Source organism: Python bivittatus, unplaced genomic scaffold (assembly GCF_059951505.1).
Source record: "Python bivittatus isolate LINGU-HERP-01145 unplaced genomic scaffold, Pbiv_v1 ctg000850_np1212, whole genome shotgun sequence".
NCBI lineage: Eukaryota > Metazoa > Chordata > Lepidosauria > Squamata > Pythonidae > Python > Python bivittatus.
The window spans coordinates 10,786,631-10,800,739 of NW_028277112.1; the positions used below are offsets into that span (position 1 = coordinate 10,786,631).

General features: G+C 36.1%; 1 protein-coding gene across 12 annotated transcripts in view; it reads right to left on the minus strand.

The window, feature by feature from the left end:
• The window catches only part of MEF2C (myocyte enhancer factor 2C), a 184,205-nt gene that overhangs the window by 46,555 nt on the left and 123,541 nt on the right, over window positions 1–14,109 (minus strand). For 9 of the 12 annotated variants that reach the window (XM_088130273.1, XM_007426750.4, XM_025165764.2 and 6 more), the window contains one exon: window positions 12,343–12,486. In XM_088130273.1, coding sequence (XP_087986399.1) covers window positions 12,343–12,486 — 144 coding nt within the window. Of the gene's footprint in view, window positions 1–12,142; window positions 12,281–12,342; window positions 12,487–14,109 lie in introns of all 12 variants that reach the window. The other 3 variants (XM_088130275.1, XM_088130274.1, XM_088130276.1) reach the window with 2 other exon arrangements.

Sequence of the window (14,109 nt, forward strand, 5' to 3'; positions counted from 1 at the left end):
AATAGTGTATAGAAAGAGTCATGAACTCGTTAAAAACCGTCTCTAATTCTGCAGGAAAATCTGAGGAAGTTCAAGTGTCTTGCACATCCTCTGTCCTCCATTCAAGCTCTTTTAGAATGTCTGAAAATAATCTAAATATAGTGAGAACCATTGTTATGTGGCAAATGAACTTGTTTAAAAGCCTACCTTGACTTTCCTTTAGCCCAAATTGAAAAATAAATTTTAAAAACACTTCTGCTTTCATGATGTATCTCTGTTGGAGGATGTTTTTCAACACATATACTACAGCAAAGGAAGAAGCATGAGTTATGATGAGGCTTAGTTTCTTAGGAAACATGTGTACCATATAATTTGAAATATCATACAATTATGTATCCAAGTATAGAAACACAATGGGTGAAATTCACTCTTTAGAGCTCAGAGCCCAAATGTTGGGATTATGTAACAGGAACTTTTGGGAACTTGTGAGCTAGGAATAGAATCTAATCTTTCTATTATGTAGGGAGTTTCAATAACTCCCCTTCCAGCACAAGTCTCTGGCAGTCTTGGGGTCCTCCTGGAGCAGCACAAAACCATGAAAAACTTTCGGCTGTACTCTCCATTTAGGAAACTTTAGCATCAGAGAGTACAAATCCAAGCAACCAATTGGTGGGGAAATGGGCACCTAGGGGCTCAGAAACAAGGGCTATCTGTGAGTATTAGCACACAATGCAATTCTGAAATCCTGAAAATTGACTACAGCTGTGCTTTGGGCAAGCCTCTGAGCCCAGGCTATTATAGAACTGTAAGGTTGGAAGGGATTTTTAAAGGTTGACTCTCCTGCTCAGTGGAGGATCCATTAAAACACCTGATACATAACCATCCAGCTTCTGTTTGAAATCTCTAACCAAAGAGAACTCACCAGTGCGGCAGCCTGTTTCAGAGTTTCAGTATAAAACTCTCCAGTTCAGGCTTACTAGTTGCTTGAGCTATATCTGTAACCAACTATCAGCTTTGTGGAACTTTGTCATCTGGCTCTTTCCTGACCCCTTCTTGGACCTAACTTTCTTTCAGTGTTTAGCTCATTTCTTCCACTAAATTCTTGATGTCAGATGTTCATGACACTACTTTCTGATTTCAATCTTGTGCCTTTTTAATTTAATCTTGGGTCCACCTAGCCAACTGCAATAGGGATTGAGTGATTCTGAACAAGGCAGGACAATGCTATCAGAAGGATTTCCCTCTTCCCCTAAGTATTTTAGGGAGTAGGCTTGGATTTTGCTCCATGGTGTCTAGATTTCTGCATACATACTGTAATACTTTGTTGTTATTGCTGTTGTTGTTTTGAAGTAGACTCAGTTAACTTAAAAAATAAATTGTACTTTGAAAAATGCAGCATGGTGAAAAAAACTATATGAACATAATTTATGTCATACAAAATCTTGACAGCTATTTCCTCATTAACATCTATCAAAGTGTCTGCAACAATTCCACTTCCAACTTGCTTAAAGCAATGGGGCAGTTTGAAGCCAACTGATCTGGTAGAGAGTTTAAAAGTTTCAAGAGACATCTATATGACCATCTGCTCTCATTCTCTCCCTTTAGGATCAGCATAGCATATAAAGGTTTCATAATCATTTAACTTACTATGCATACAGGGAAATTATGCAAACATACTCCTCTGAAATGCTACTTCATTTCATCTGCACAGAAGATATTGTGAATTATTCCCTACTTTTTAAAACAGTCTGCATTCTGCATTTCATGTTATGCTGTGTGCCTTTGCAAGTTAAAATGACTGAAATGGGGAGAACATAAATACTACTTCTGTATCTGGTAAGATACTTCTACAGATTGGTAGCAAACAGTATATAGCAGATAATCAAAATTTCCCAGAAAACTGGAAAACTCCTAACTGTTATACTAGAGGAACACTAAATTTGCCCATGAATAACTGTAATTTGTTCTTGCATATCAGAAACAATTCTGAATCCACTCTGCTTTTCACATTACATTAAATAAACATATAAACAAGTTGACACAAAAAAACAAACAGTTCCCTGAAAGCAGTGAAAAAACCAGCCAGCTCTCTAGTAAATTTCATGTGGACAAACTCATTTGCACCTCTTTTGAGGCTAATTAAGTCAATGGAAAACTCTTGTTCCAATGGGAAACTCTTGTTTTCGTGATGTCATGCTCTATAAAAGCAGATATGGTCCTTTAGCAATCCAAGATTGCTTGTAGTGACTATCATTTAATTGTTGTACATATTCTCTTTCACCTCGGTAGTGCTTATGAGATATTCCCAGTGGAATCTGTCCATTATTCCATTGTCTGTCTTCTTCTTTGTCAAACTGCCAGAGAACGATAGCATGTTCAAATGTTCAATTTGCCTCAGTCTCAGAACTACATAAGAGACCAACTGTGAATTTGTATGTTTTTTAAAAAAAATATTGAAATACTGGCCATTTTAGGAAATACACTCCCAAAATATATTCCAATAATTGATTCCAATATTGAGTGCCCTAGTGATCTTACCAATTTTGACCTGATATGATCTTGAAAATTCTGTTTGACAAAGTGACTTCCATATTTGCTTATAGTTTGTAGCATGCATAAAAGTAGGATTGCCATAAGATGTTTCCACTCAGATACATTTAAGGCCTTTCAAAACCAACCAACAAACCAAACAAAACATTTCTTAACCCTTATTCCTTCAGGAATGAATATGTGTCTTTGTTCTTTCCTTATAAGTCTAGGAAAACGTTTTTCCACAAATTATTTTTAAATCTTTATTACTTCATTAATTTTCTTTCTTCTTCAGAGTGGTGCAGCTTTGAAATCTTTGATGATCCTATCATCAGAGACACCTTAATCCGCTGTGAATCTATATGTATATCTATATTACTATATGCTAGGACAAGCCATTATGTTTCATTTAGTTTGGCATTCTCTACTTCAACATGTATTTACTCTTCCAAATATCAGGTCCTATATGAAATCTTTTATATCTGAAGACCCCAGGACTGTCTGGTATTTATAGTAGCAGAAATTATGCTTCTGTGGGTTACAACTCTATCCTCATGACTGCATTCCTTAAGATTTAATAAGACCTGAGTACATTTATTTTTTTCACATACTAAAAGAATTCCCTCTGCCAACAATGGCAGAAATATTCAAAAGCATTACTAATTTCAATAATGGATTCCTAATGTTTCCATTTCAATGGCTTTCCCATACATATTTTTGTAAGAAAACAATGAACTACTCATTTATTCTGCTTTGTAAATCCAAGGATGCTGCTAGATGACTGCTTTAACATGCATTCCCATAGTCCTTGAACCTTCAGAAATGTATGCTAGCATAATATTTGCTACCCAAACTGCCCCAGTAATGCGTCTGGTACTGTCTGTAGAGTTTGATTCAGTTTTAATGCAGGACAAGTTACGGCAGATTCTCCTGGCTTCATTTCTTCTCCCATCAAATATCACCTGTGGCAAGAAAACATCCTTCTATTACTCTCCTCAATGTGGGCTAGGTTGAGGAGGAGTTTTGAGAGATAGCTAGACTAGTTGGATTAGCAATCTGTCAAAACCTGGTATAAGAGAGATCCAAGTAGCTCCTGCTTCATCAAGCAGCCCTACAGAGAAGGTCAGGAGCCAACTCCTTATCTCCTAGATCTCTAATCCTAAGAAATGAAGGGGATTGGTAGAGAAAGAACCATCTCTTTTTTTGAGGAAAATCCAGTTGAGGATGAGTGACCAAAGAAGCCAAAGAGCAATCAAGAGTGTATGAAAGTGAGTGAGAATAAGTGAAAATGATTGAGAGTCTGCTAGCGAATAAGAGAGCAAGTAATAGTAAGTGTTAAAGGAAAATATGTACTTCATGACACAAGGTGTTAAGGCAGCAAGATTCACACGGACATTCTTAATGAGTTTTAGTGCCAAAAAATAGGGATTAGAGAATCTTGAAAATTTAGTTAGGAATCTTCCAGCCTTTCTTTATTACTGAGTTTATTAAGGTGAGATCTCTTTGAAGTTTTTCATTTTCTTTTTCCCAGGCTGTTTGCATGAAGGGCTAAGAATCCATTTGATAAGTAAATAATAACCTCTCCCATTTGCATCTGGAGATACTCGATCTTTCTTTCTAAAGTCTCAGCACAATCTCTCAAATAATGCTTGTTGTGTGCTTCAGGAAACACTGGCCAGGCATTACAAGGGAGGCTGCCTCTGCGGAAACTTGGTCTCCCCAGCAGCCAAAATGGACATGGAGGGCAGTGCCCAGCAATTAGTGGGGAGAGGGCTTGCCCACAACAGCTTAAAGTAGCCAATATGAGCAGGGCAGATTCCATCCTTAGCCATGTCATCAAGGAATTCATCAGTGAATTCATGTCCAAAGCAAGGATTGATTCAAAAGAAGAGGGAAAATGCTCCTTTAAAACTGGAATAACTAAAGCCAAATCTAGGTGGCTTCAGCTATGGTCTAGAGTCAAGATGGAGGCAACATTGTGAGGGTTAGGGTTTAAAAATGGTTACTGAGAATTTTCATACTATGGTCAGTACAAGTGGGGAAGGGCTGACTGATTTTTCTGTACTATATGAAACCTAAAGTTATTCCATTTTAAAAAGGACAGTATCCCTAGTTCTCTAAAGCAAACATCACAGCAAATGCCTTGTGGGAATCTAGCTGAGCTAAGACAATGCTATGTCGCACACTATAGCAGTCTTCAGAAACACTGACAAACCTTTGCAAAACCAGACTGCCCTACAAATGGGTTTTTCTGAGACATTATTGTAGTGCAGCAGTTGCCAAACCTTGTATCATTGTATGGCTCCTGGGCCAAAGGACATACAATACTGATTTCCACACCTGGGTATTTTGATAATGTTTTGTTGGCACTCTTACAAACTAGGTGCCCTTGAAGAGATGCAATCCACCTTCCAAGAGGAACTGGTGAGGTTGCTCTCCTAGCCAATCAATGTACTTTTGTCTCTTTATACATAGAGACAGACAGATATTTTCCAGAAAAGCACTGGGTGGCAGCCTCCCATTATTTTTATTTTTTAAAGAAGGCCTGGGCAGTTCTATGCAGGGTCCAGAAGGAGTTATATTAGCACTAAAAAAAAATGTAAAGGTGGGTTAATTGCAGGCTTCCTACTTATTTTAAAAATTGTCTTTAAAATATCAGGTGAGACTGAGAGACCAGCAGGTATCAAGAGAGATGGCTTTCAGCACATTGCTGCCCAAGGGTGCTTTGTTGCTTACTCATGAATTAATGAAACACTGACTTCTTTGAAGGGTTATTAAACAAAGAATTTAAATTCTACAAATTCTATAATATGTATAAATCAGCAATGTCCGATCTGAGTTTCCATGCCCAAAAGGGCCTATGAAAGCTTTGGGTGTGCTCTAGTTCTCCTCTAAAAGTTGCTTCTGAGTTGTAATTTGAAAGGTAGCACAAGAGGAAAATACATGGTATGTCATCATGTTAACTAAATTAATGTAAATATAAATTAAAATTCAATCAAATGTAGGTTTTCTTTTTGCCTACTTTTTGGTATGGCTCCTACCACATCACACAAACATCAAATATGGCTTTTAACTTGAAAAGTTATGCATCTCTGCTATGAATAATAAAATAAATTATACACTGTTTTGGCTGAGAGGGCATTAAAAACCCTTCTCATCCAGTGAAGTGTTTAGTTTAAGTCTAGCATAGATTCTTTACATGAGTTTAGCAGCTTCACAATTGCTTCAGTTCTACATTTTAACAGGCACATAAGACAATCATTATGTCAAAGGTAGTTACTTTGATTGGGCTTAATTCTTACATCTTTATCATTGGATTTTAAAACTATTTTTCCCTCAAACTTTTATGTCACCCTGCCAATTGTAAACAATGGAACATATGCATTTATAAACACAAAACACCCACACACACAGCTTTGTATTGGCATGCTGAATACAGTATTTTTATCCCTTCTCTTCTTACTACAATCTCTCCATGATCCTACTCTCTTCAACACAGGGAAAACACACGTGCACATGGTCACACAAAACCATCTGTGTTTTTACATATAACTGCTTTACATGTAGCACTTGAAGAACAAAATTCTAGTTACTATTCTAAGAAGGAGAGAGAAGATAGTTATTTCCAATGAAGACTTACCTTGGCCTTAAGAAAAACAGAGAGAAAAAGCTTTGGAGAGTAGGATAATCATATGTGCTACCACAAACATAATCCATTAGCCAGTGTTTTTTTCATTATTCAGTGCTGATCAGTATTTAACAAATACTTCGGAGATGGGCAAAATTTGAGATGATATATAATTACCACAAAAATATTGTTGATTTATTTTTAAAATAATTCTCTCCAAGATTGTGCTACATGCTTTTAATTGATCCAGAAAAATGTCACAAAAATCTGATTTCGCATATAGATGTATACTCTCAGCAACGATGATGATGGTATTACTCAATAATATTTAATGGATTATCTTGGAAGACAAGTAAAAAAAAAACATTACAAGGCAACATTTCAGACTCCATTATACATTGTGATAATTAGATTTTATTCCTGGTCTGCAGCATTGCTAAGATTGCAATTGCCAGGAAAGTGCTCTATATGTATAAAAGAAGTTTCGCAAGCCCTGCTTTTCACATCATTTCACTATTATCAATAATTAACAGCCAATTCAAGAAAGGTGAAAGGAAATGCTTCCTTAAAAGTTGTTTAAACAATTGACAGAATGCATTTCTTCAGGATGCAGTGTTGGACATTAAGATAGATGGTTTGTAAAAACTGACACTGGACAGCATCATAATAGCTATACGGAACTTCTAAGCTAATAAATATTTTGCTACCAAATGCAAGCTATAAGAAGTTAACAGCTGCAAAAAGGCTTCCTTATGGTATCTGGCTGGCCACTACAGGAAACAGGTTGCTAGGCTAGTCGTATCTCCTATGGTTCTTCCAACATTGTTATTATAAGAGAAGCTCCATCTGTTATTCTTTCCATCTTTCATTACATCTAGTTCCTTACTGCGATTCCATTTGAGTAGAGGTCTGAGTTTCCTATCACAAGCCTTTAAGTGAAAGGACTTGAAAAGATGCAAGTCTAGAACAGCAAAATTTCCAATGAAGAAGAAAGGTAGGAGATTTCACAAGGCCATTTAGTCAGTAAATCCTAATCGAGCAACAGTGTCAGGTTGAAGCTTAGCCAACTAAAATCACACTGGCAACTTCAAAGCTCTCTCTTCAACATATGGAATTAGGCAAGTGAGAAGAGCATGAGTGGAAAAGGAAATATGAGTGTGCATGCATTCAATTAAAAATTGCATACATATGTTAAGCATTTCAGAAAATAGTATTCTTAAGGAATATTGGTCCCATTTGGAGCTCTTCTGGCCTCTTGGGTAAAGTGTTAAATTCTCCAAGAGTTTGCAAAAGCATGACTTTTATTGCAAAGGCCAGATCAATTCTGTCAAGTGTTCTTTAACACACCTGAAAGATATACTGCCTTATGAATGCTTTTCAAACAATCTAAAAAAAATAATCTGGCAGTAATTCTTAATAGCAAATGTCTCCCATCTGGAAAACAAATCTTGCACATACATGCAGCTTTACCTATGTCAGGGTTTTTTGTTGTTACTGTTTTGAGAGCAATTTTTTTTTATTTTGCAAGTAGTCACATTCTGCAAAATAGCTTACTCACTTTCAGAAGAGTGAACTAATTTCTCTGATCATTTCTGTATGCAAATAATCAGAGCAGAGTCTTGTTTGTATTTAGCGAGACATATCCATGAATATATCTAGATGAAAAGTTATTTCTGTAGATAGAAAAGTATCTCTTTTTTGTTGCCTTCATCTCTATTAATCTTACTACCTAAAGCAATTCTAAATCTGACCCACTTTCTATTTTATAAACACCACATGCCTTAGGGTTTGCTCAAATTATTGAGCAGTTCAGCTGAATGGTATTTGACTAGATCATCCTTTTTAAGAAAACTAAGATTCCTTGAGATTCCCAACAAAATTAAAATGGCACAACTATAACTGATACCTGCTGTGAATTAGCAGACTTATTCAGAACAAAGATGAAAAAAATCCATACTTGTGCATGGATGTAAATAGCTAGAGAAAAGGCAAAGCTCTAGAGAGTGACTGGTCAAACTGGTAAGGTCTGTATCAGGTCTGCATACCATATGGCAGTGTTGTCCAAACTTGGCCACTTTAAGATGAGTGGACTTCAACTCCCAGAATTCCCCAGCCAGCATGCCTGGCTGGGGAATTCTGGGTGTTGAAGTCCACTCATCTTAAAGTGGCCAAGTTTGGACAACATTGCCATATGGCCTGTGAGCCTCATACAGCCAGCCAGGTAGCCTTGTGCAGCCCACCAAGATTTTTAAAAAGTAGTAAATTTACAACCACCACTGCCACCACCCCAGAAGACATGCTGCCAAGCATATCCAAGACTTGCTGCTGGTTCCAGCACTTCCATTGCTCCTCTAGCTGTGGAACAGCTGATCAACATTCTAGGTATTTACTAATACTAATCTGAAATAATAGTGATAATAATATAATGTATGGCCAAAGTCTAAAAATAATTCCATTTTCAAACAGTGTAAGATCAGACAGATCCTTTAACAGGACTGGTTTAACCTTCAGGCCCACATGCCTCAGAAATCATTTCAGGTTTTAATGCCTTATGAAAGGCCAAAGGGTCAGGGCCATCTTGATCTCCAGGAGGATGCTGTTTCATATGGCAGATACTCCAACAGAGAAAGTACAACTTCTAGGTCCCACACGATGACATTTCCTAACAGAAAGGACCTAGAACATGCCAACCGTGCTGATTCTGGTGGAGTGAGCAGAAATAATTGGATACAGGCAGTCCTGCAATTACCATGGCTTTCTGCCATGTAGGGCTTTATAGGTGACAACCAACACCCTGAATTGTACCCACTGGGAGCCAATACAGCTTGAAGAGCAGAGATGGGCGTATCGTGAAGTGTCCAAAACTGCCTGTGTCCCTACATTCTGAACCAGTGGCAGCTTCCAATACTCTTCAAGAGCAATCCCATGTATATAGCTGGGAAGTGACTAAGGCATGAGTTACTGAGTCGGCCCTCCTTTTCCTGAAACGGGAACAACTGGCACACAAGGCAAACCAGTGTAAAGATCCACCTAGTTACGGCTTCTACCTGCTCTTTCAGCAGGGGCCCTGAGTCCAGAAGGATTCCCACCTGCTCACCAGCTGTGTGTGTGGAGTGCTACTACATTTAGAGAGAAAGATGGAAAGTCTCTGAATTCAGGAGTCCCTCAAAATCCACAACCACATATTCATACATTATGTCTTTAGTTAGCTAGACTTTTGTGGGGTCAAAATATAAGAGGTTTAATATAGTTCCTCTTACTATTGAAGATTATGGTACATTATTTTTAGGAAATAGTATTTTGATATTTTTTCTTATGCTAAATTGATGCTATGGGGTAATCTAGATCTCAGACCTAATTAAAAATTATATATTTTGATAAGTTACTAAAATTGTTTATACTTGTGATGAAAGGGGAAGTCACTTCTTTATATATTTCTTTTCTTTTTCTTTATTATATTCTTATTTTTTCTTTTTTCTTTTTTCTCTTTCTCTTCCTTTTATTTTTTCTTTCTTTTCTGCACCTTCTATTTTTTCTTTTTATTCTTTTTCTTTGTATTTGTTTTTACTGTTGTAATTGTAATCTTTAATAAAATATATGTAAAACTTGCATGGAAGCTGGATTTATACTTTGGATCAATTAAGTGAAAATGATGATTTTTAAAATCTTTTTTCGCTTTAAAGGGCGAATACTATATACCTAGTACATCTCAGAAACAATATTTACAATTACATTTATTGACATCCCAATTAGGGCTTGCAGCATTTTCAGTCTTGGAAACACCTAAGTGATTATTAAATCCAATGACACAAAAAACTCTACAATTACTCTTTATATAAATTCTGTTAGTGATGAATCATTTTGATATGCAAACTGTAATGGTTGAATGGAATAAAGAATGAGAGATTCTTAGTTTCCCTAGACAATGGAAAGAGGTGTTAATATCAATTCCAGATATTTCAACAGATCTTAGGTTACATTTTATTCAACAACAACAAAAAAATACTTTAGACTTACTGGACTCCATTGTGTTTATATAGAAAAGGCTGGGTAAATTGTCATGGGGTTGGAGATGTAGTCAGATTAATGCTTCATGTAAACATATGTTCATACAGTATCTTATAATTGCTCCATTTTGGGAAGAAATTGTTACATGTATTAATATGGAGACAATATTTAATATTGTCACATGTTCATATTTTTGAACTATATTCCTATTGCATGGAAACTGACATCTGGATAAATTAAGTTAGAAAAGATCTACAGTATTCTACAGCCTCGGAAAGATATGACCCCAGCTACTCTATGGTCTGCTAGGTTGATTTAATGCCAAGATAGGAATGAATTAGTTATTGATATAGATTAGTTTTGGATAATTATAATAAAATATGAAATACAGCTAACATTCATTGAAATACTTACGTAGAACTTTTATATATGTACATGTCCGCATGAATATGTGTCCTGTATGTTTTGTTTGTTTTTACTGTTTTTGGTTTCATTTTTCCCTTTCTTTATAACTTTTCTGTACTAATGCAATGGGCTGTACGAATAACCTTGAGAGACAGGAGGAAGAGGCACAGCCTAGACAACGGTCTGATATGAGAAATCTGAGTCCAAAGGTGGAATGGGGGTGGAGAAAGCATTTCAGAATTTCAGAACGTAAAGGCAGGGGAAGGAGAAGCGCTTTCAGACATGCAAGATTCTGTTATTTTGAACTTACAATAAAGGTAGTGTTCGTACTCATGGTTTTGGTTTCCTGGTCTGGACTACCTTGAAGGGATGACAACTGTTTATTTTTTTTTCTGTTTGCTTTTTTATATTCAATTGATAGAAGTTCTTTTAAAAAACCTAATTTGTAACAAATTAAATACTTAATCTATAAACTTAAAGAGCAATTCATATAACTAGATAAATGACAGCCATGGTAAATGATAATCAAGGTTGGACTTTGTCTCCATACTTGGTTTCCATTGCTAGGTTTTACCCTAAAATGAAAGAGATATGAACTCAAGTTTCATAGGAAACTTAACTTACTACAAATGAATTCACCCTAATTTTATTCTTAAAACTACTGTCACTTTATCAAGATGAGATGTTAAGGAACTTTAAAATATTAAAATTTCCCTAAGAATATAACAAACCGTCTGCCAGTTTTTAAAGGATTCACATTTAGGGGAATACAAACTTTTTAATGCATCAGTATTTATGAGCAATACAGTTGTTACTTTTTTAAGTGCCAAAGGACTATTCTTTTGATCTAGACTAGATAAAAACAAATGCCCATCTGAATACATGTAATAATACTAACCATACTATGGCAATACTTGTAGTATTCACATACATTTTCCCCTTTTATGTCTAGGCAAAGAAAATAGCTACATGCAGAGTTATTTCTCTTAAGTATCTGGCAAGGCATATGGCTGTTAGAAATTTGGTTGTGGTTAAAACAAAAATTTAGCACTCATTAAAGCATTAAAAGAAATGCTGATGGAATCAAAGCAAATCGTCTGATAAAGCTGTAAAGTTATCCTCAACACACATAAATGACTGAATGCTACCATTAGATTCTCATGCAGACTCTTTTCCTGCAACTAGCAAGTAGCTACGTAACCCTTCAGTGTGGTAACTGAATTTAGAGCAGAGTGAATGTCAGCCTCTCCACAGCATGTTTTACCGATGTTCTCTAAATACACTTTGGGGTAGCTTAGTGTGGTAAACCAGAATTCTGTAAATTTACTATACATATCGTCCACTTTAAAAACTTCCTTCTTTAGGTTTTGTCAAACACATCTCATGAAGGAACTTTCCACACTTCAAGAGTGAAAAAAAGAAAAAAAAAAGATAATGGTATCATATTTCCTCTCTGCAATTTGGTTTTCATGGGTGCTGTCAAAATATGTCCCTCACTGAATATGCCTTTTTGGAAGAAACCAGAACTGAAAGGGTTAGGGTGTGTTACTGCAGTAGTTATCAGCAGACAGCCATCTAACCTTTGGTACTTACAGGAATTTTATGGCTCTTGATCATATTATCAAACTCTTCATTAATTTTTTTGTATTTTTCTTCAGTGTGTGGGGTGAGGGCATAAGAGGAGTCTGGATCAGGGCTTTCACAGCCTTTGTTTTCTTTCTTGTTCAATGCCTGCCAGGTTCAGAGAAATATCAGAAAGTAAAAAAAAATGAAAGGGAATTCAGAGTACTTACACATAATCTTTGCCTGCTGATCATTAGATCAATATCTTCATTAATTTTCCTGTACTTGTCCTCAGACTCAGGGCTGTGACCTACTGAATCGTCTGCATCAGGGTCTGGGCTGTCACAGCCATTAAGTCCTTTCTTTCTCAATGTCTGAAATACATAATTTGGAAAGTTGAAGCCTTGACAGAGGCTGCAAGAGCGATCCAGGGCCTTTATCACAGCATAGACTGGTTGAAGGCAACATTTCACATTACTTTTGAAACAAGATATATTAGGTCAACAAACTGCAGCTTTTGTTACCAAAGAGAGCCACTGAAACCTGAATCTAGAATCAGTCAGTACATGAAGAGAGCATAAAATCTAATGAAATGTCTGTATTACCATCACAGATTTTCTCTGGAACAGAAACATCAGTAGGTTAAATATTTCAGTGTTCACCTTTTAAACATACACAGGGTAATGTACTCAATCAAAAAGGAGCTACTAGCAATTCATAGTGAATAGAATGACAATCCTAGTTTTCAACATAGTACAGTATTAAACCTACAGTTGTTCTACAGATGTATCTTTCCAGCTAATGCTCTGTAACAGAACTGAATCGAAACAGTTAAGTGATGATGGCCATGTAGTTGTCAAGGGATTCTGACTCTTACATGTAATATCATAACCTGAGATATCGCTAAAAAACCCCAAAACCTCTTTTACATCAGTTTCTATAAAGTAATGCCTAATATAATCACTTGTCTAGCATGATCCTCAAAATTAATGAAACACCTTGATCAGGATTTTTCCCTTCACACACAAACATATTACAACCAGAAGAGAAACCGATGTAACTACTTATGAATCACTTATGAGAAAGGAACCCAAGCAGTCCAATATATCTAGGACTGCCCTCTGAGCAGACATACGTATGTGCACACACACGTGCACACGCACTACCTTCATTTATCAAGATCTTTTAAAATATTCATTTGATTTAGATATTATAATTATATATCCTGCAGGAGCTCAAAATTGTATACATTCTCTCCAACTTTTAAACTACTGAATGCCTCATTATTAGCCAGTAAATTTTGGGATGATTTGAATATGGATTTCCCCTGCTCTAGTTTGATATTCTAAACAATATACTATACTAGCTCTCCTCGTGTGATCAGATGAAGGATGGGGAAACAATAGTACAACAGATAGAAATCAGGTTACAATTACGATTTCACATTCCTATCGTCTTACTAGAAGTTTTATCAGGATGTTGAGACAAGTCAACATTATCAAGTTCTGAGTTTTGGATTTTACATTTGGGAATTAATACATTTTTAGCATCTCATAGTATTTAATATTTTTTAAAAATCAACTCTTTTGAATCCAACAGAGTAAATTCCAACCAAAGGACATATTCTATTCAGATTTCTGGGGTGTCAACATTCTGCACAAAAAAGCCAGAAAGATTTGAAATACAAAGAGGAACAAATTCTCATTTCTTTTTGCTGTGGATCTCAAATGTCTTTCTCTGTCATTGAAGACCAGCCAGGTCTTATGCTCCTTGCTCCCATTAGGAAGATTTATGTCTTGAGTAACTCAAGGAGGCAGAAATTTGTTCAGTATATTCCCAGTCTAACCCTACTGTGAGTATAAAGTTTGCCACTCTATTTGGCAGTGCAGAAAGTTCAATGAAAGTGCTAGGCAACATTTCTGAGTGTCAGCTATTACTCATTCTCAGTTTAAAAATTAGGGAATTTTTGATGTAATCATTATATATACACACACACA